The sequence below is a fragment of the Cheilinus undulatus genome, linkage group 11, assembly GCF_018320785.1.
Source record: "Cheilinus undulatus linkage group 11, ASM1832078v1, whole genome shotgun sequence".
In the NCBI taxonomy this organism is placed as follows: domain Eukaryota; kingdom Metazoa; phylum Chordata; class Actinopteri; order Labriformes; family Labridae; genus Cheilinus; species Cheilinus undulatus.
Window position 1 is genome coordinate 28,442,727 of NC_054875.1, and position 23,203 is coordinate 28,465,929.

Genomic DNA, 23,203 nt, shown 5'->3' on the forward strand with positions numbered 1-23,203 from the left:
ATTTGCAAATTTTCAACGCCAGTGCCCATTGGTCCATTCTGTCTAGAAGCAGATATATTTACATAACACATCTACACACATCCACTCTCCTGTTATGCTAATGAATACTTAAACTTATATCTTGCATAACTAAAAAGCATTTAATTCATAATCACGCTCACATTTAATTTCACCTACAGCGGCATGTCTTGTAGACGGCCCTCGTTATTGAAAAGGGTGGTGGTGAAGAATATCGAACTACAACTACAGGTGGAGCCAATATAATATCTATAATTTAAAGGAGAGATTGGGTTACTGATTAAAAAGTGGGGAGACAAAAGTCATGCCGAAAAAAAGATTAATCTACCTATTAAAAACGATTAACAGCTAAAGAGAAAAATATCTCGATGGTTAAATAAAGGTTAATAAGGGGGCATGCTAAGACCCTCAGTGTACCCAAAACAAGGAATCCTGAAGCCTATCCTCGTCGTACCAAAGAGATGAACAAATTACAAGAAAATCCGCTATCAGACAGTGCTTTGGGTATTTACCTGCACTTACTTGCGTGCTCTCAGGTCAAGGACGTGTTCGTGTAGCGTTATAAACCCATCCTTGTGACTCCTCTCATTTTTACTGTTGCTGATGCTGTGCGCACCGCACTGTGGGCTGGCGTCAGCCAATCACGTCAGCCGGCGGCGGGAGGGGGCGGGGGGAGCGTCGGACCAAGCTATCTGACCGTGGAGCAGCTCGCAGTCTTCGTCTGTCGAACCGCGGCATCACGTACAGGTTCATTCACCTCAGACTTTGCTTTTTTTTTTTTAAACAAAATATCTTCAACTTAAGGCACAGTATTATTTTCATTTAACTGTCATCCATGAGATTCTTCAGGCTTACCTTCAAGTGCTTCGTCGACTGCTTTTGAATCTCCTTTGTCAACGGCTGAACTGACTGCGGCGCCTTATTAACATTTTTCCATCTCTTGGCTGAGCTGAGGGGTTCCAACGTGTGATAATCATAAAAACTGAGATTTTATTTATTTCAAGAGGGCGAAATAACAAACTCAGAAAATCAAAGAGACAACTGGAGCACTGCACATTGCGGCTACATCTCTGTCTGCCTCTGAGCCCGCCGGGTGCCTTCTTAGCCAGGCACATTTAAAAAAAAAAAAACACTCGAGCAGCCCCTGGCTAAACCAACAGCCAGCAGCTTTGCTTTTTAAAAATAGATATATTTTTGTGCCGCTACCCTACAATATGTCACCTGAGTTGGAAGAGACCAGTCAAGGTGAGTATACTGAATGACCTCCACTGCTTAGTAATGACTTCTTAATGACTAAACGGTTGAGACACTAGCTTAAACGTGACCACATGCTGATGTATTGGAGCATCCCTGACGTAGCTACTGCTTAACGTTATTTTTTGGCCATGTAAGAGAAACGTCAGTCAGTATTTACTTAACTTGCCTAAATATGTGTATTATTCATCACAAGATACCAACAGTTCAGTTTCTTTAAATTACACTTAACACTATGGATAAAACAACTGAAAGGAAGCAATTGTAAGGTAGATTTGGGGCATAGCAGGTGTAACTCTGAAGACATAAGCTACTTCAGTGTTGTAAAGTTTTAGGTCATTGTCATCAAAGTGCTATTGTGTAGCTTGGTAAGGCTTGTTAAATGAGGTGACTAATGAACACAGAAGTCCCTCCCCATGGAGTTGTGATTATTTTTGGTTGTTGGTTGTTTAGGCTTAGCCTATATCACCAAAGCAAACACATATTTTAGTCTTAACCCAACATGTTGTTAGTTTTGTTGAACCTCGAATCCTCGCATACAGTTTCTGCACCTACTCCTCACTCAATTTATTTAAACACAGGTATACACTTCTTAAGTCGCTTTATAGTTGCACACATCCCTCACCTTCCTCCCTCTTTCCCCTCCACTGTTCACACACCCCCTCAAACTGCTCTGATCTGGATTCAGCTGCCTTTGGTTTGCATCCAGCACAGCACACAGTCACTGACTGATATTCATTGCTACTGATGTAGTGATACCTTGCTCTAACTTATGACCTAGTGTGTCTTTGTGCATATTTTTAATGGTCTGCGCATGGAATAAAAAACAGAAGGTTCATGAGGGGCAGAGGAGCCTGAGATATATCTTGAGGCAGCTCCGTGCTGTGTTGTACCGCAGCACACTAATCATTAGTCCGTCTGTGAGACAGACAGAGAGAATGAACACTGTGGGAGGGCTTAGAGATGACAATACAACTGCTACACGATCTTAGCCTTTTAGGTACACAAATAAATCTAGTGAGTGCATGATTGGATGTAGTTCAGCCCTGTTCTGACTACTTAAAGGTTTTAAATAAACGAAAAATTTGGCTGATGTATTGCAATGAATGAAAACATGCAATGCCCCTCTTCCATTCAGTGCAAGTCTGATCCATGAGAGAGTAGCAAATCTGTCTCCAGTGCTCTGATGTCAGACTGTGAATTTCTATCTTAGATGTTTTAATGATAAAACATTGTTCAAATAACACTGATTCTACTTGTTCTCTTCTTTTTCATGTTCCTCATGTTCGTCTTTTTCCCCAGGTGAAATCAGCCTCCCACAATTAGAGGCGGGGGCCTTGTCTGAGGAAGAAGGTGGGTCAGCTCGCCCCTTGGTACCTGTGCCTGGAGCAGGCCCAGGGTGTGGTGCGGGCGGAGGGGCTGGCCCGCCATCAAGCCAGGATGGGGCTGCAGCTGGGACTGGAAACGGGACTGTAGCTGTTCCAGCGGTGGAGAGAGAAACGTGGACCAGACAGATGGACTTCATCATGTCCTGTGTGGGTTTTGCGGTTGGCTTGGGCAACGTGTGGAGGTTCCCTTACCTTTGCTACAAGAACGGAGGAGGTGAGCATCAGTAGGAGTATTTAGAAAATTACAGTCATTCAACAAATGACATTACTTTAAAACTTTAAAACCATATTTAATAGGTTTGCTGAATATTGAGTGTTAAAATGATCCAGAAATTGCCCAAAAATATAATATGTTAGAGATGAAGTAAAGTTGGTAGAGAGCTTTACAAATCACAGTTTGTTTGTGCATAAATTCAACATTTGAATTTTTTAAAAGCTGTGAAAGGTTCAAGGATAAATGCAGTCTGATTCAAGCTTTTTGTTTACAGTCTGGCCAGTGGTGAGGGTTCCAGTGCTATAACTGTAAATATGCAAAAACTACCTCTCTTTCTTCCTTATTCATTGGCCAACTACTTTTTCTGGGCTGCATGTGAGTGTGTAATTCCTGTATCTGCTCAGGTCTTAAGGTCTTTTGTTGAATGCTAAGCTGAAAATCATTCTAAACGCTGAATATTATCAAATGAAATTGTACTTTAAAAAAGGAAAGCGCACAGCTACTTCAGTGAGTTTATAGCTGCTGTGATAAACTCAGGTACTCGTGACAGTTGGCGTGACGACGGTTGAAATAAGGGACGTCACACTGACGATGAAGGACCTGCGTGGCTGTAAGCACGTAGCTGCTGAAGAGCTGCGTCCACCCACGTGGTTTCATTTTATAATATAGCAGCCTTTTGTTCAACAGATTGACCTCCTACAAGTTGACCCATAGTGTTCCTGCTGCTCCCTCACTGGCATCTGGGGTCATTTGCGCTGCTGTGAAACTTTCCCTGCATCCTCTCCTCATTCATGTCTGTCAACTTGTCCCAAAGTAACCTGACCTGCTTCAGCATTTGGCCTCGACTTTCCCTTATCTCTGCCCTTCCCACTTTTCCATTTTTTTTATGACATGTTTTGTTGAAGTGAAATTGAATGAGCACTGTAGTGTGTGTGTGTGTGTGTGTGTGTGTGTGTGTGTGTGTCTTGGCCCAGCCCTCCCTCTAACTTCTGTGTGTGTCTTGTGACCCGTGGCTCTGATACCCACCTTCTGGTATCATGTAACAATGGCCTGCCTCACACAGTCCACCCCCTGTGCCTCCTGCCCAGCACTCATGCAGCATACAAAGGTGCTCTCTCCTGCTCTCGTCCTGATAAGGAGGCATATGGATGTGTCACACAATAACGGCCCTGTGACTGTGCCCGTCCTTTCCTACTTTGTTTTATATCTTTGACTTATCCAAACTGTAATGCAACATTAGATTAAAGCTAGGACTCAGTTTGCTGGCAGTAATAGAAAATTAATGCTCTTCAGATGTTGTCTTTTTATTTATCTGTTAAAGCTTGCTGTACCGATGTGTCTGGTCCAGTTACGGTTAAAGAGGATTTATTTAAGCCTATCAAATGTGCACTTTCTCTATGATTTGGTTGAAATGTCAGGGTATGTATGCACAAGCATTTTCTTCATTCATTCCATTCACGCCCCCCATTGCATCTCTCTCTTTCTCTCTCTGTCTCTGTGTCTCCCTCGTTCTCCCACCCCTTTCTCTCTTCGGCTCGCGCTCACGAATGCTTCCTTATAAGGCTGCAGCCCTCTGCTCTCACAGAACAACATAAAGCATGATTGACTGAACGAGGCCCAATTTGTCAATCAATAGCACCATCGCAGGGCCAACCAGGTCGATACCTTCATGTGTCACTTTTTGTATTTGCTGGACCTCCTCTAACACAGCGCTGTCCTAGTTTTCTCTGCCTCCCGTGCCTGTGATGTATCCATCTTTCCCTCTTTTCTTCTCAGCCTCTCTCTGCTCTGCGTCACAACTTGTCATGTGACTCCCTCCCATCTGTGTGCTGTGGTGTCATCAACCAGTTATATTATTTTTTAGACTGGATCGTTGGTGTTGGATGCAGCGACATAAAGGTGTAATGCCACCTTTTTGATAGCTCTTTTTCTGTGTTTTCCTGATAACACCATGTGTCTACAATAGAAAAACATTAATGCAAACACAGAGCACATTAGGATGCTCTCAGAAGAATTTACCAATTATTCTAGTCTTTATTTTTTACAGATTATTTGAGGATTTATTTGCCTTTATTAGATAGAACAGCTGTAAAGAGACAGGATATATGGGGAGAGAGAGTGAAGACATGCACCAAACAGCACCAGGACTAGGAATCAATCCTGCAACCAGTGCACTGAGTGCTTTTGGCTTCTGCACCTGCTCTTCCAGCTGAGCTAAACACACCCTCCTCAAATGTCTTTATTAAGTCTAACCCAGGGTTTATTGTCTTGTTCTTGTGTAGTTTTGATTCTCCTTGGTCTCTGTGCATCTTTTCAGTTCAAGGACAACACTTCCAAAACTGGGCAATCGCTTGTGTAATTGGAGACGGTGTGGTTATCTCCCACACACACTTTCAATGCTTACTTATCTGTGGCCTTGTCTGTCCTCCTCTCCTCTTCGTTCTTTTTCCTTTATTTTCTCCTTCACCTTCCTTGTTTTGTCGAGTGCTTGATTAGGAAGAGCAACATCTGTGTTTGTGCAGAATATGTCCTTCAGAAATTTGATTAACATGATTTCTACCACATTTTTTTTCTTTTAAACATTGTTAGTTTAGATCGCCCTCAAAGATCTGAGCAGGAAAAACTTTATTGTCAATTATTATATAAAAAAACTTAAGAGAAAAAGCTCCCAGCAATAAAAGTGTGATAAGTATCAGTATTAATTAAAGTCATGATAATTCTCCATTTACTTTGTGACAACACTTTCTTTTGCTGTGTCTGGCCTGATGAAAGTTTACACTCTTAAAATATTTGAATGGCAGTCAAGAAAGAGTGTGTTTGACATTTTAAACAGCATCTCTCAAATACACACTAACTATTTTCACAAATGATTCAATGTATTAACAGCATTTACAAATTCAATGATGTGCCTTCAATTCCTGTTTTAATTTTGTATTGAAACTTGGATTTCATTATTATTTGAATTATGGGTTGTCTGGAGTACAGAGGTCTAATCAAATCAGTCAAACTAGAAGTTTTGCTGCGTTCCATTTGTCATCGTAACCCGTATTCCGACTTGTTTTTCTGACTTCCGTCAGGAAGTGGCAAATAGAACATCTCTCCAAGTCATATTTACAACTTGTGAACTCGGTCTTGCACAGAGCACCCCGACCTTGATGTCCCAACATAGTGGCAAAAAGTATTAAGTGTAGTAAATACTTTGATTTTGACCTGTTTTCAGAACCTTTCGCTGTTTCTCAGTGCATTTTTAGAAGTTGTGGACACAGCACTATCCTGCGGTTGCATGTCGTGTGCAGCAACAGTCTTTTAATGCATGAAGTACTACCCAATATGTTGTCTGAAAGGTTTATCGGCTAGCAACTTATCAATATGCTAAAAACAACAACAGGCTAACGCAAGAGCGGCATCCGTCATTTTTCCAACCTTTTTTTATATATGTAAAACACATACATGCATACTTACAGACATTATTAAAATGGTTCACCCATGTATATACGAATTATATACTATATACATGGGGTACCGAGAAATTAAACAAACAATATTTAGACATTCACTAATGTCCAGAGTTTTCATTGATTTTTTGTGTTTCATTCGATGTAGTGAGCTCATAATATTCTGTTTCCATTTTAAATTGTTGTATCTTTGGTAACTTTTGAGTCAATTTACTGTATACATAACATATACAGCTTTTGCAAAAAAGATTGAGGCACTGTGTGAAATGTAATTAAAAGAGTGCAACAATTAGTAAATTTCATAAACCCATAGTTTATTCATAGTAGAACATAAACAACATACCAGATGTTGAAAATGAGACATTTTACCAGTTCATGAAAAGTATAAGCTTATTTTGACTTTGATGTTGAAAATGAGACATTTTACCAGTTCATGAAAATTATAAGCTTATTTTGACTTTGATGGCAGCAACATATCTTAAAAAAGTAGGGACAGGGCCATGTTTACCATTGTGTAGCACCTCCTCTTCTTTTAACAACAGTCTGTAAATGTCTGAGAAGTGAGCAGACCAGCAGCTGGAGTTTTGGGAGAGGAATGTTGTCCCATTCTTGTCTGATGTAGGATTGTAGCTGCTCAACAGTTGTGGGTCTTCTTTGCTGGCTTTTTTTGTTTTATGATGTGGCAAAAATGTTCTGTTGGTGGACTGTTTGGTCTGGATGGGAGCATATGTTGCTTTTATATACTTTTCAGCATTGATATTGCTTTTCCAGGTGTGTAAGCTACCCACATCATAGGCACTAATGTAACACCATACCGTCAGAGATGCAGGCTTTTGAACTGTGTAATGGTTCCTCTACTCTTTGGGTGGTAGGACACAGCGCTCGTGGGTTCAAAAAAGAATGCCACATTTTTATTCATTGGACCACAGAACAGTTTTCCATTTTGCTGCAGTCCATTTTAAACAAGCTTTGGCCAACAGAAGACAATAGCATTTCTAGATTGTGTTCACATATGACTTCTTCTTTGCATGACACAGCTTTAACTTGCATTTGTGGATGGCACAGTGAACTGTGTTAACATACAATGATTTCTGGAAGTGTTTCCAGGCCCATGCAGTGATTCCCAGTACAGAATTATGCCTGTTTTAATGCAGTGCCACCTGAGGGCCCAAAGATCACGGGCATCCACTAGTGATCCTGGGCCCTGTCCGTTGCACACAGAGATTTCTCCAAATTCTTTGAATCTTTTGATAACATTATGTACTATGGATGGTGGGATATTCAAATTCTTTACAATTTTACACTAAGAAACATTTTTCTCAAATTCTTTCACAAGTTTCAGATGCAGTTTTTTTTCGCGGATTGGTGAATCACTACCAATCTTTACTTCTGAGAGACTCTGCCTCTTTAAAATACTCCTTTTATACACATTCATGTTACTGACCTGTTCCCAATTAACCTCGTTAGTTGCAAAATGCTCCTCCAGCTGTTTTTCATTGGCTCTACTTACTTTTCCAGCTTTTTGTTGCCTCATCCCTCCTTTTTGAGATGTGTTATATAATTTTCATTAAACTGTAAAATGTCCACTTTCAACACCAGATGTTTTTTTATGTTCTATTGTGAATGGAATATGGGTATGACATTTGCAATCCATTGCATTCTGTTTTTATCTATATTTTACAAAACGCCCCAGCTTTTTGAGATTGTATATCCTCACATGGATTAGTTTTATAGTTGCCTATTAGATTCTTCAGGTTATTTAATAGAAGTAATCATGAGATAAATCTTTGTGTTGTATGTTGCAGGGGTTTTTCTCATCCCCTACCTACTGATTGTGTTCATCGGAGGCATCCCGGTCTTCTTCCTTGAGATTTCACTGGGGCAGTTTATGAAGCAGGGAGGGGTCTCTGCTTGGAACATCGCACCCCTCTTCAAAGGTTACAGTCACACAAAGAAGGTTCTTCATTCATTTCATCACCTGTGATTTCTAATTTTTATACCAACATACTTCTTTTCTGCCATTCCATCAGGTCTGGGCTTGGCCTCAATGGTGATAGTGTTCTTCTGTAACACCTACTACATCATGATTCTGGTGTGGGGCCTCTACTTTCTCTTCCACTCCTTCACAAACCCGCTGCCCTGGGCCACCTGTGGACACCCCTGGAACACCCCAAACTGTACACAGGACTTTCGTCGCACCTGCCACAACCGCAGTGCTGCCCAGTCTGCTTTACCGTCACCAGATGCCACCCCCTCCAACCTCCTCGCCTCTACCCCGTCCCAGTTGAACCTCTCTTCAGCTCAGCTCCTTCTCAACAGCAGCTGCATGGAAGCAGAGGGAATGCGATCTCCGGTCATTGAATTCTGGGAGTATGTCTTTTGTTGCCAAAGATTTATCATTTACCATAATCATATTACAGCAAACTTCTTTTTACTACACTGCTGTGCTACAGGTTGTAAGTTGTATAAATTCAGGGTATGTTTATTAGTCACAGAGGAAAAGAAAATGAAAGTGCAATTATGGGGGGACACCAGGCCATATCTTGAGTTTAAATACATGTCAACTCTTTAGAGCTCCTGTGAGGAGTTTTTAGCTGTTTATCAAACTGACTGAAAATAAAAGTTGTGCCTTTATATGAGCCACAAAAGCAAACAAGACCATAGTCAACAAGATTTATTGTTTCTATATATAGTTATTTTGAATGCCTGAAACATCTACTGAGTTTAGGTGTTGGATGACTTGATATATGCTGCCAAAACAGCCTTTGTTTACACTTTCCACAGTAATATTTCTCAATGAGTGATGCATTTGACTGTTGCAGTATTTTATTCAACATTATTCACAGATCTTGAGGACTTAATCAGAAAAGAGATGAGAGTTCCCTATTGTCCCCAGGAGGCACCAAAACAGTCACAAACCAATAGCTCCTCACAGGAGCTTTAACTATGGTAAGACTAAAATTAACATTAGCATTCAGATTTGGTTGATTAAATCGTTACTTTTGCTTGGAAGTGGCTCTAAGTTAGTAAATTGCTGTTTGAAAGCATCACAAACTACAACAGACAGGTATAAAATCCTAGCTAAGGAATTCTTAGCTAGAAAGTTATGTCTTTGTTACTTTATAATGGCAAGAAATTTACAACCATTTCAAGTAGCATATTTCCTTTAGTCAGTACTTTAAATTGTGACTTTGGACAATGATCTTCTTTTAGAGTCCTTAAGGAAATGGACAGAGTGAAACAGAAGTTTGGCTGCTGTGTGCATATGGAGACCGAAGGAGTGTAAAAAAATACAATAAACTCCTTAAGACAAAGTCCTTATATTTTATTACACTCATCTTCTGCCAACCTGATTTTAAGCGGTCTTATCAATGTCCTACATTTGTGTTTTGAGTACTTTGTGGTCCCTGTCGACCTTTGTCCATCAAATGCTGCTTTTATGTCATCAATATGTAATTGTGCTGACATCTATAAGCTATAAAAGTTTAACTTGACGCACAAAGTTAAGGGTTCTATTGTCTTGCTGACACTATAAACACTTTTTTGTGTTTTTGAATTAAATGTGTGGATTTTTTTCTCCCCTCTAAACATCTAATGGGTCAATCTCTTTCCCCCTAGACGTAAAGTACTCCGTCTTTCTGGTGGACTGCACGAGCCTGGTGACATCAGCTATGAGATGGTGCTGTGTCTCATAGCTACTTGGGTTATTGTTTACTTCTGCATGTGGAAAGGAGTTAAATCTACTGGCAAGGTGAAGTATTTTCTGGCTTTATAGTTCATGATTTTACGTGTTATATCTAACTGTTAGGGTTTGTGGAGAGCCGATAAATACAATTAACTTGAAAAAAACTTGCTGTAAGTAAAAATGTTGCCTTTCATTGGCAGGGGTTATGAAGTATTTGTATGGCTAATTGTGGGTTCAAATAATTGCAGCATTTTGCCCTTTGATCCCAAATCAGCTTTGGTATAGTGAGGATATATTTGTCTAGACTGAAATACAAATTAAGCACACTCATTTATAATTTAAATTTCTGCTCATTTGTGTAGTTTTCTCACAGTATTCATGTATATGAGAAGCTTAATCTTTTAATAAGGCTTAAATCTTACACTGATCCCTACATTCTTGTTGTTATACTCTATATAAACATTATTGAGACAGACCTCTGTTTAGTTATTTAAATAAGATACCCTCTGAAATGTAACGTGCTTAAGCATATGAATGCATCCATATTTGTAGCACATTGGCATGTCTGTGTTTGCATACTTGTGTCTCCAGAGTAACCAAAGCTCATAGAGAGAGGGGAAAAAAAATAATGAAGGCGATTGAGCCAGCCAGCTGTAAGCCGATTAGAAACTTTCCACCATGTAGATGTTTTAGGGCTGGAAGGGGCTTTTCTGCCAATATTCGTCCTAGATCAAGGCAAATATGTGCTTTCTCACTACTTTTTCTCACTATACTGATTTAGCTGGGACTAGATGCATTTACTAGTTTGCAGGGGCGACTTTCTCAGCATAACTTGACAAAAACTACCTGAAAAGGTCTGCCAAAAACCCCTGCTATTGCAGGAGGTTTACAAATTGTCTGGCTTTCCATTTACAGGCTACCTTTTCTTCAAAGTAACATGACAGGGCCCATTACACATCTACTACAGGAAGGACCTAATGGGCTTCTACTTAAGACTTGAGTATTTTCAAAGCAGGTAATTGCTTAATCAAAGTGATAAAACCATACTTAGGTGCAGCTATATTTCAGCACTTGACCATAGATGATGGACCCTGTTAAGCACTGAATTTTACAGCTAGCTTGTAAAAATCAGCACCTAATTCCAATGTTGATGCACTTGTGTCATGTTTTGTTTGGTGTTTAAATGTTTAAGGGTCTATTGTGAAATTGTCTTCTTTCACTTAATCCAAGTTTTAATATATAGCACTGAAAGCACACTTCCCCTTCCCCAAGTACACCTTATAAAGTGAACCCACAGCACCTCCAAGTGTACTTAACAACTTTCCTTTTCCTTCTTTCTGTAGGTTGTGTACTTTACAGCTCTTTTCCCCTACCTGGTTCTGGTCGTTCTTTTGGCCCATGGAGTCACTCTACCAGGAGCTTTAGATGGGATTGTTTACTACCTGAAACCAGACTGGTCTAAACTTGGAGAAGCGCAGGTATGACCTTTACATAGTCCTACATCTAAGGCTGGCAAATGGCCGGTCCTGGTTTCTTTTGCTCAGATCTGATTTTTTTTTTCTTCTTTGCTTAGCTTTACACACAGGACTTCCTAAAACGTGACTCTAGACTCTAGTGTGAGCTTGATATGGTCCTGAAATGAAACACATACCATGCAAAGCACCGAAGCCTTCTGCTTTTTGTGCCTAAAATAAATGAAATCAAGCATTGTTACTGATTTCAGTTTCATACCAAATATTTTAAGCCACATACTTAGTTCGCAGCACTGGTTACTTACTTTCTTATTATTTTCAGCCTGATGTCATTTTAATGAGGGTGCACACATTGTTTATGTGGCAAATGAATTTGCAGTCCTGTCAGCACCCATGGGTTGTGCTTGTTTTAAAATGAGGCATGTAAGGCGCAAAGCTTGCACGTTCCCATCTTGAGGGCACAGAAAACAATTAGACCACCTAAGACCTGGTCTAAAATCTAAATTCTGTGATGCACTGGGTTTCTGATATTTGGAGGACGAGAGAGATATGTATACATTGACTGAGCTTGTTCCACACACAATGGCATTTGCTTTAAGGTGTAATATCAGTGCATTTTCTGATACGTTCAAATAAAACATTTTAATGGGACAGAGGGCAAAGAGAAAGCATCTGTTGCTGTTTGTTTGCAAACTCCTTTTCATGCACGCTTGCTCCAGTGTGCATTCAACATAATAAACATAAGAAACCAAACACACACACAAACTCAAATGCGACAAAGAGGGGAATTATAATCATATTTATACATATCTTCAATGGTACAGTAAGTCAGAATGGACACTGGATAGATGTACATATACTGTCAAAATTAAACACATCCATTATGAATGCGTTACAGAAAATATTCCAGCATAGAATATACAGTGCTTAACAAATTTATTAGACCACCTGTCATATTTGTCTCAGAGACCATCCAGCATTATGAAGTGCTTTAATGCGGACTCTTTCATTTTCAGTGAGCTCTCCATGTTTTACCATTTTGAACAGGAATGAGGAATTTCAAACTGAATTCACCTTTTTATTACTAAATTTGAGCCGGCTCCCTGGGCTTCTCTAAGAAGTCAGAAATTAATCAAGCATAACATTCAACCACTAAAACTATTTTTTCTGTTCAGGAATGCAAGTAAAAAGCTATAATTTAACATATTATTCAAGAAATAATAATGTGCTTTACTATTTTTTCAGTTTTTTGTAAAACAGTGAATTTGAAAATTCATGGATAACAATAATAATTATATTTAGCATTAAAAATATTATTTGGGTTAAAGATCTTCTATATATTGGTGTATTAACCATTGCAGAAACATAAAAAATGATTTTGGTAATTACCAGTGCTGTTAATTTTGGGCAGCTGTGGCATAAACCTTACTTTCGGTGGTGGTCCAATAAATGTGTTAAGCACTGTAAATAAATGAATGAATGAACATTTACAGGCTATCATTGTGTGAACTAGTGATTGTTCCTGATGTTGTAGGAATGTGAAAGGAGGAAAGTCTAAAGAGCTGTCTGGAGTTTAGTCTATATAAGAACAGAAGATAAAATCTGTAGTGTAAATACCAGCGCACCAGATGGCAAGAGCACTTGGACCTTAAAGTAATAAAAGATGATGCTTTGATTTAAGTCACTCCAACAACACAACCATGTCCAATCAAGCCACTTAATCCTTTCTCTTTGCATTCTGTGCCTAGCTTTGTACAAGGTTGTATGCCATCTAGATAGCAAAATGTAGGCGGACACCTTCACAAATTGCTGTTAGCCACACACTTTTGAAAGACTTGAACTGTCAAGTCATATATGAGAAAATTAATAATTTAAGAGATGAAAATTGAGTTTGATTTGTTGTTTTTTTACACATTTGTTGTGCACCAGGGGATATTAAAATTCTCAATATGCGCTTTGACAGTCTGTTTATTTTCTGTCAGTTCCTCCTGTTTTCTGAGTTTGTTAAAAATGGGAGTCTGCTGAGGGCAGACTTTTTCCTGAGTTTGATTGCAGTTGTTACACTGCATAAGATCTGACCTGTATCTGGCTGTGTCCATATATAAAAGTAAATCAAAGCTGATTTTTACAGGAAAAAACGTATCTATGTGGCTTGGACTGTTCAAACTCTCATAAAGGTCTTGTCTGAGTTACATATTAACAAATAAAAAAGATCCTGGTCACTTTTGTCTGCAGTGCAAATGCAGCCTTGGTTTTACAAGAAATTATAACATTCATCAATCAAATGCAAAGAAACATGTCAGTGAAGTTTTAACATTGAGATGATTTCATCTATGATAGGTGTGGATTGATGCCGGCACTCAGATCTTCTTCTCTTATGCCATCGGACTGGGCGCCCTGACTGCGCTGGGCAGCTACAACCGCTTCCATAACAACTGTTACCAGTGAGTTTACACACATCACATCAGACATCACAGTCACTGGAAGGAGGCCAACATCAACACAAACACCACCCGCCAGACTCTGTTTTCTGCTGCATGGGACTGCAGAGCATCACAGATACCAGACAAAAATGTATTTTCACTACTTATTTGGCTGCCTTTCACAGAATAAAATCTGGAAGTAAAATAACAACATCACTCTATTCAATTAAATCAAAAACTACCAAAATATCCGATGCAAAGTCATTTCTCCCACTGATAACAGAACCTGAATGGGTCAGTGGCAAGTATCACAGCTGTTTTATTAAGCCCTTAAATAATTGTCAAGCTCTATGTTATTTCAAAACAGTCTTTTTTTTAATTGAAGGAGGGTCATTCACCCTGATTGAGGATTGTAATGCAGACACTCATTGTATTGTTTTTCTACCAACAGCTGGCCTCAGGCTCACTGTTTTTGTTGGCTGGTTGATAACCTTGCATGTATTTACGGTCACAGACAGATACTATGTAAACATTTGAAGACACTTACAAGGTAGCTCTGTAGCAGTTATGGGGATAATTGTTTTGTAAATAGCAGCACTTGCATATTTGGAATGCCTATAACAGGAAGAGTCTCGTAAATATCCTGCCATCTGACTTTTTCTCTGCCTTGACCTAAATTGGAAGTAGAAAGATGAGTTCAGATTCTGAGGTATGTCATCCCTGCTCTGTTTCTCACACAGAGGAAGAGTAGCACAGGAATAGCCAGAATTGCATAAATAAACTTCTCACAGATGCCAACATATAGTATGTTTGCTCAGGATTTGGGTTTTAGGTCATGTTTTCTTGGCGTGTTTTACCCTTTTTTTGCCATGCAAGCCATATAGCTGTATGTATCACAGCCTCCCTTTGTCTCTCTGTCCCTAGTATATATTGATACATCATCTTCACTGTAATGCACTGATAAACTTACTTTAGACAAGGCTCAGCTAAATGTTGCTCATTAAAAAAATATACTGAAGGAATAGTTCAAGTCTGTGTGAAGCAATGAAACATATAATAGGTTTCAGTGTTTCCCACAGGACCGGAATCTATTTGTGTTGGTGGGTTGCCCGGGGGGGCAAAAAAAAACCTGTGGAGTTTGATTTGGATTTAAATATAAAACTTTTATTTAATGTCAAATGTAAACAAACACCAAATAAACTTAACATAAATACATTTAAATAAAAAATGCATTAGCTTATTTAAATAAATAAATAAGAAATAAGGTTGAATTAATAAAGTCGTTAACCTCAATCAAAAGGAGTAACAATTTTGTCAAATTTTGTTCCTGCAGAGTTTGTACCCTTTCTCGAGGCATTTCATTTTACAGGGCTTCCTAAAAAAAAAAAAAAAAAAAGCAGCTGTATCTAATTCAGCCCCAAATGACACTAGTTTCATGATTAAAATAGACTGTTCTATTGGATTTTTAATAAAATTGTATGCAGAAAGTAAAAATTAATATGAGGTCAAATTTAGCAGTTTTATTTTGAAAAGGACTTCACTCAATCTTTTACTAATAAATCAAAAATACATAAATCATGAAATACTCGGTCTTTTACAGTGTATGGAAAGTCCTGAAATGTTTTCAATGTTATGTTTACTATTGCTGATTAAAAAATGATTATTTCCCTCATTAAGGGTGAAGCAAACCTACACAAAACTCACCAATCCTACATGCAGCCAGAGGCCAAAACCCTGCAGTCTAGTCCTCCATTCAGGTTCACAGCTGTGATTACAGGTACATCTCAAAAAATTAGAATATCATGAAAAAGTTCAATATTTTTGTCACTCTTTTCTGAAGGTGAAACCCATATATTATATAGACTTGTTACACATAGAGTGAAATATTTCAAGCCTTTATTTCTTGAAATGTCAATGATTATGGCTTACAGATAAAAAAAAAAAAACAACAAAATTCAGTGTCTCAAAAAATTAGAATATTACATAAGATCAATAAAAAAGGATATTTTAAACAGAAATGTCAGGCTTCTGAAAACTATGTTCATTTCTATGCACTCAATACTCAGTTGGGCCTCCTTTTGCATGAATTACTGCATCAATGCGGTGTGGCATGGAGGCGATCAGCCTGTGGCCCTGCTCAGGTGTAATGGAAGCCCAGGTTGCTTTGATAGCGGCCTTCAGGTCATCTGCATTGTTGGGTCTGATGTCTCTCATCACCCTCTTGACAATACCTCATAGATTCTCTATGGGGTTCAGGTCAGGCCAGTTTGCTGGCCAATCAATCACAGCAACACCATGGTCATTGAACCAGCTTTTGGTACCTTTGGCAGTGTGGGCAGGTGCCAAGTCCTGCTGGAAAATGAAATCAGCATTGCAATAAAGCTTGTCAGCAGAAGGAGGCATGAAGTGCTTTAAAATGTCCTGGTAGAGGGCTGCGTTGACTTTAGACTTCAGAAAAAACAGTGGACCAACACCAGCAGATGCCATGGCAGCCCAAATTATCACTGACTGTGGAAACTTCACACTGGACTTCAAGCAACGTGGATTCTGTACCTCTCCCCTCTTCAAAGTCCCAGAGTCTGGAGGACATTTTAGAGCACTTCATGATTTCTTCTGGTGACAAGCTTTATGGCAATGCTGATTTCATTTTCCAGCAGGACTCAGCACCTGCCCACACTGCCACAGGTACCAAAAGCCGGTTCAATAGCCATGGTGTTACTGTGATTGATTGGCCAGCAAACTGGCCTGTCCTGAACCCCATAGAGAATCTATGGGTTATTGTCAAGAGGAAGATGAGAGACACCAGACCCAACAATGCAGATGGCCTGAAGGCCACTATCAAAGCAACCTGGGCTTCCATTACACCTGAGCAGTGCCACAGGCTGATTGCTCCGATGCCACGCCGCATTGATGCAGTAATTCATGGAAAAAGGAGGCCCAACCAAGTATGGAGTGCATAGAAGTGAACATAGTTTTCAGAAGTCTGAAATTTTTGTTTAAAATATCCTTTTTTTAATAGATCTTATCTAATATTCTAATTTTTTGAGACACTGAATTTTAGGTTGTTTTTTATTTATCTGTAAGCCATAATCATTGACATCTCAAGAAATAAAGGCTTGAAATATTTCACTCTATGTGTAACAAGTCTATATAACATATGGGTTTCACTTTCTAAAATGAGTGACAAAAAATATTGAACTATCACATTGTAATCTATTTTTTTGAGATGTACCTGTATATTAGTCCCTTATCTGTGCTGATGAATGCTGGACCAGTTTCTGACAAGTTCATGACACGAGAGCGTCTTTAGACCTTATTCAATAAACTCTCCTGTGTGATCATGGGGGGGACAAGCTTGTCTGGAGGTGGGAACATTTTAACTACTTGTTGTCGGTGTTTTGAACTGTAAGGCTGAGATAAGTCTCCGTTGTTGTAGAGAAGTGGATCACATTTGTCCGCTGCTGGGCAGTCTTCTCTCTGACATGTACGACTATGGCAGAGAGTTTTCAGCAAAATGTTTGCACCCAGGCAAATCTTGTATCCTGGGTTAAATATCTTATGAGATTTTGAAATCCTGGCTTTTCAACTACACTGTGCTCATGTCTTTAGCAGTGTGTTGTGTTACAGCCGCCGTTATCTCTGAGTCATTTTGCAGCGTATTTTAACGAATACCGCGTGAGTTAGACCTCTTCCTTTTCAAAGCTGAACAACTTTTCAACGCTGCAAATCCAGCGCTGCTTCTCGGTGAGGCATCTAACTAGTCACTAACTCGCCACGCTGCTCTGTTTACCTTCTTCTCCCTTGCTTCTCTCGCCACTGATATAAAAAAACACGGCTGCATGTGCATGAGTTTTCTGGATGGGCGGAGGAGAAAAAGACAGCTCTCTGCTGTGAGAGATGCATTCAGGGACAATGGGAGAAGTGAAACTCCAGCAAGAAATGCACCCTGGCGGCTCAAAACTTCCACATAATTTATACTCAGATATTCGCGATATAGTCATTTTAATGACACGCTACATTCACATAGCGAGGGCGAACAGGTAGCGCCAGAATCTATTTGTGGCAGGCCTAATTTATTTTTTGGCGGTCTGCCACAAATAAATGAATGTATGGGAAACACTGGGTTTGCCAAATAAAATTAGACCAGTGGTACTTAACCTTGCTCTTCCCAAGAGCCAGATTACCAAGAGCCACTTTTGCAAGAACCACATTCCCAAATGTCAGTGGGAGTAGTAGTAGTATTTAAAGTATAAATGGAAAGTAAATTTCAGTGTTTAAGACTATATTTTAAATATTGGCAAGAACTGATAACATCAGAAAAGGTTTTGATTATCCAAAGAAGTCCCTGAGGAGGACCCCAGCACAAACGGCAAGGTCCCAGTACCTCAGAAATAACACAAAATATCTTCAAATTAAGACATTTATAGTAATGCAGATCCATTGACATACTGAAACCGTCCACCGTCCTATCTTCTTAATAAAAGGCAGAAAAGCCCAAAGATTTAGCTCAGTATTGATTCTGCCAAAACCACCATCACTCACAGGAGAGATGCACCTTTTTCCACTGTCAAAAACTTCTGTCAAATCCTGGCTCCTAGACAGATGTGCTGCAGAATAAAGTCATCGCTGACTGCAACAGTGAAACTTGTAACTTACAGTGGACACCATGATGCTCTTGATGCACCATGAAGTTCTTAGAGCTTTTATATTGTTGTAGTCCAAGGAGGATGGGATTATACTAAAGAATCCCAGTGCATCATCTGTCCCAAATCAAAATTCATAACTCAGTCATAGTTCTCAGTTTTCTTGCCTGTAGCCACTTTTCCAACATATATAATGTGTTCTGAAACCAGTGTCTGATTTTGCTTTACATAAACTTTTAAAACTTTGATCTTTATGTAACAGTACATTAATTTTAGCATTCAGTTCCTAGCTGGGGTGAGTCAGAATAAGCTGAGATACTTCAACAAGCCACTGTACTGTTAGATTCTTGCTGAATGGTCCAGAACCACTGAAGCCCAACACAATACATAAACTCATCCATTTTAGTTGTAGATTAGGGAGGCCTCTTCTGATCATTTTGTACATTTTAGGAACTGAAAATTTAATATGCCAATACCCTCTTTAGAAAGAGTCCAAAGCGCAGCTTCTTCCTAATGGCCTCACGAGGGTGCTTGTTTGACTAAACATTTGAAGTCTTTTGATAAGGCCTCTTTCATAACTCAGACAGTTTCAACACTCACTTGTTTTGATTATTAACATCCATGTTTATTAAAGCACTGTTTCAGATTGGTTGAGCCTTTTCTCAGTTGAGCTGAAAAGTTGTAAGAAGAAATACCATGGTGCAACTGTTGTTTATACATTCTCCACACTAGATAGGATTCTTGGCCAATGCTGCCAGCTACCCTTGACCTATCGGGACAAACAGAAGGTCATTCCTCACCATGAAGACTGTAAAAAAAGGATTACGTACATACTTAAATACCAGTTCGATCTCCATAATGTGTATTTTTTATTCATTCATGATTAGAACATTAAACACATTTATTTGTAAGCAGCACAGAGGGTGTCTTTCACTCTTTCCCCTCTCAGTCCTTGAGACAGACCTCCCACAGACTTTTTTCCCTCATCTTTCTACCTGTCAACAACAGAGACAGCTGAGCTTTCAGTGAAATTACTATTGATCCTCAGTTCACCATCCAAGCCCATCTTCACTGTTGACAATGTTTGTCCCGAGCATCTTTCGTGAGCCTCATATTACAGCATTTTATATTGTACCCATTTTTCCCCACAGCTTTTTTTTCTGTTGTTTCCGACTCTTCTTTTGTCTGATGTTTTTCTGCAGGGATGCATTCCTTCTGGCTCTCATAAACAGTGGAACCAGTTTCTTTGCTGGCTTTGTGGTGTTCTCTGTGCTGGGCTTCATGGCTGCAGAGCAAGGCGTGGACATCAGTAAGGTAGCTGAGAGTGGTAAGGATACAGCCTCCAAAGAAGCTGGCTGCCTGAAACCCAGTGCAATGGGCACAGAATTCACAGTAAGAGCTATATTCCCTTGACGGTTCCAGGCTCTGACTCTGTTTCTTAATGTGCAGGTCCTGGCCTGGCCTTTATTGCTTACCCCAAGGCAGTGACATTGATGCCTCTGGCGCCACTCTGGGCAGCACTTTTCTTCTTTATGCTGCTCATACTGGGCCTGGACAGTCAGGTAATACTGATTACTGACATTTGAGTTTGTTTTTATTCAGGCTGTAGAATACATTAATAGACGCAAACACAGAAGGATTCCTTGCTTCTTAATTATGTCAAGCTCTAGCTGTGCTTTTCACAGCAGCATGTTTGTGTCAGTTTGAGCCAGTGCCTACATCCATTGTTTTACAGCCCAGGGATTTGTCAATGAGCTTCTGTCCGATTCACACAGAGAGTGTCTGTCTACTTTCCCATCCATTCATTTATTCTTACTTATCATTCTCTCCTGCATTTTTTCTTCGCCCATCTCTTTTTCCTTTCCTAGCCATAGCAACATTGGCAATGCTTGAACTCCTATTCTATGAACGATGTAAAAATAACTGCACAGCTGTTATCCTCTCTACTCTGGAAGTTGATCTTTGTCTCTGCAATGGTACGTGTAAACATTCTTGGATGGGTGTCAGGGACTAAAACTAAGATGCTCACCTGCAGAATATGGGTCATTAATGTCATGCTGATTGGTCGGTAGGGAACTGTGTCATGTAGCACTGTGCTCAACTCTGTGCATAAAAAAAGAGTTGTATAGGGTAACTGTGTAAAATGTATTTTGTTTGCAACATGTCAGTGAACAAGTTAAGTACATTTATAGAAAATGCATGAATCAGAAGCGTGTGTCAGATTTGTGTCCTTTTGTCACTCACCTTTACCCCACTCCTGCTATCTCCATTGTCTTTTTACTCTGTCTTCAGTTCGTAGGGGTGGAGGGTTTGATAACAGGAATCATGGACATGCTACCCCCCAAATCTGCCCTGGGCTCCCTGCGACGAGAGGTGGTGGCAGCCATCTGCTGCGTCATCTGCTTTCTCATCGACATGTCTATGGTCACTGAGGTACTTTGAGGCTTTGCTCAAGTTTTACATTAAGAATTAGTTGGGATACAAGGTAAATGGGAGCTGCAAGACTATGAAAAAACTAACCCTTCTGATGACATTTGGAAATTAAATAAAAGTCATTGAGGCAGTACCTGACCTTTAGATTGATTTACTAGCAGAATTTGATGTAAATGTTTCTTTGCAATAATGGAAAGTCAATCTTGTACTAACTAAGGAACAGAAAAAACACTACAAGGAAGGGACTTGGATGAAAGCCTTAACAGTAGAGACATGGCTGAGAAAGTAGGTCATACATAAAGTATTAAAACAGTGGCCCAAATGCTGCCTGTTTCTTCCAGGGAGGGATGTATGTCTTCCAGCTGTTTGACTACTACTCTGCCAGCGGCATCACCCTACTGTGGCAGGCCTTCTGGGAGTGTGTGGTGATCGCATGGGTCTATGGTGAGACAACACCACTGTATTACGACATGCAAATAACGAGTATTACAATTCAAGGCTTTAATGACAGCGTCCTTGTTTCATTTCTCTCAGGTGCAGACCGTTTCATGGACGACGTGGCTCGTATGATCGGCTATCAACCACTGCCCTACATGAAGTGGTGCTGGTCCTACATCACGCCTTTTGTCTGTGTGGTGGGTGCTGCTTTGTATGCTTTTCTTTTACTTTTATCTACCATTTGCATAATGTGGATGTTTTCTGTGCATATAGGCAGTGTTCCTGTTCCATGTGGTGAACTACAAGCCCCTCACCTACAACACAGTGTACACCTATCCTTTGTGGGGTGAAGCGCTTGGCTGGGCATTGGCCTTGTCATCAATGCTCTGTATCCCTGTCACAGTTCTCTACAAGCTGCTGCGCTGCAAAGGATCCTTGCGGGAGGTCAGTATTGCCCAGGTGCAGGTGTGCACAGTCGTTAACATTCTCTTGTGCACAAGTTTCTGTTTGGAATGTGCAGACATTTGTTTCCTTGGATACTGCCCTCTCTGCCTTGCCAGTTATTTACTTTCCCAATTTCTTCGTTATTCATTAGAGAGGGCAGGCTGAAGCATGTCACTGATAGAAAACTCATCACATCTATGCCTTTGTCTTCTCCCACGCAGAGGTGGCAACATCTAACCACTCCAGTTTGGGGGAGACATCACCTGGAATACCTGGCCCCTGAGACCGAGGCCAAACTGCTGCCCCCTGCAGGCACAAAGAATACACTTCTCTTTGAAAGTGTCATTTGAAGAGCTGAGCCCTATAGAACACAGAGCAAAGGTTTCCCGTAAATCAACACACACAAACACACAGGCCATACAAAACACATGCACATACTACACAAGCCGTTTAAGAGCAAAGCCTAGGTTTGTTAAACAACTGGCAGATTTAAATCTATGGAAAAGCCCTGGACTAATGGACCAAAGAGTAGATGGGAGAAGAACTGAAATACGCACTGTCATCCACCCTCATCCATATATAGCCATCATCAAACGCTGACAAACCCTCTGCTCTGCTTTCTAACTCTACCTCGCTGACTCTCCACCCCCTCCGCCCCCCCCCGCCCCCCGCCTTTGTGCTGTCCCGTCTCGTTTCGTCCTATGGGTGTTGTGTATCCAGTGTAGTTGTGATATATTTTCTTCCTGTGCCTATCTGTCAGGGTTTCAACAGCATCATCCGTCCAAAAACGTCATGTCCTTTTGTGAAATGAGCAGAAACATAAAAGATTCTGATGAAACTTTCTTAATGAAAGAACGTTTATCTGCTGCTGATTCGCCATGGTCTGAATGTGTGCGTGCACAAATGTTTACGTATCCGTTCTTGTGTGGATGTGGGCATGTGTCTTTAAGAAACCGTGCGTGTTGGACCATGGCAGTGGTGTCTTCATTAATATGTGAAATAGCCTTTATGGCTGTTGTTTTCTGCCAACTATATTCTCTCAATCAACTGTACAAAAAATAGCTTCCATTTATTAAAAAAATATAAAGATATTCAAAACAAGACAATGCATCACCACTTCCAGCTGTGTGTTATGAACTATCTTAAGTATCCAGTGTATTGTAAGGTCTGTGAATCAGTGTTAATATTTGGAGGGGATGATGATCATCAGTATTTCCACCTTAAGGAAAGGAGAAACTATAGACTGAATTGTGCAAAGAGCTGGAGACTGGGATGAGGGGAGGGGAAAGAGACTTGATGCCATGCCAGAAAGGAAGCAATAAATGACCTGATAAAG

General features: G+C 40.0%; 1 protein-coding gene across 1 annotated transcript; it reads left to right on the top strand.

The window, feature by feature from the left end:
* The first annotated feature begins 728 nt into the window (after positions 1–728).
* si:ch211-117c9.5 (sodium- and chloride-dependent creatine transporter 1) lies at positions 729–23,198 on the top strand. The gene is made up of 14 exons (XM_041798505.1): positions 729–1,263; positions 2,575–2,874; positions 8,135–8,266; positions 8,360–8,699; positions 9,948–10,080; positions 11,358–11,492; positions 13,827–13,930; positions 19,755–19,879; positions 20,002–20,114; positions 20,845–20,985; positions 21,327–21,429; positions 21,520–21,620; positions 21,697–21,867; positions 22,089–23,198. The coding sequence occupies exons 1-14, from the start codon at positions 1,233–1,235 to the stop codon at positions 22,215–22,217; spliced, it is 2,058 nt and encodes a 685-aa protein (XP_041654439.1). The 5' UTR covers positions 729–1,232; the 3' UTR covers positions 22,218–23,198.
* Positions 23,199–23,203: the final 5 nt, after the last annotated feature.

Coding starts and splice junctions, on each gene's coding strand:
- si:ch211-117c9.5 (XM_041798505.1), top strand. CDS start 1,233: ATGTCACCTGAGTTGGAAGAGACCAGTCAAG. Junction 1,264..2,574: donor GTTGGAAGAGACCAGTCAAG/GTGAGTATACTG, acceptor CTTTTTCCCCAG/GTGAAATCAGCCTCCCACAA. Junction 21,430..21,519: donor GGTGATCGCATGGGTCTATG/GTGAGACAACAC, acceptor CATTTCTCTCAG/GTGCAGACCGTTTCATGGAC.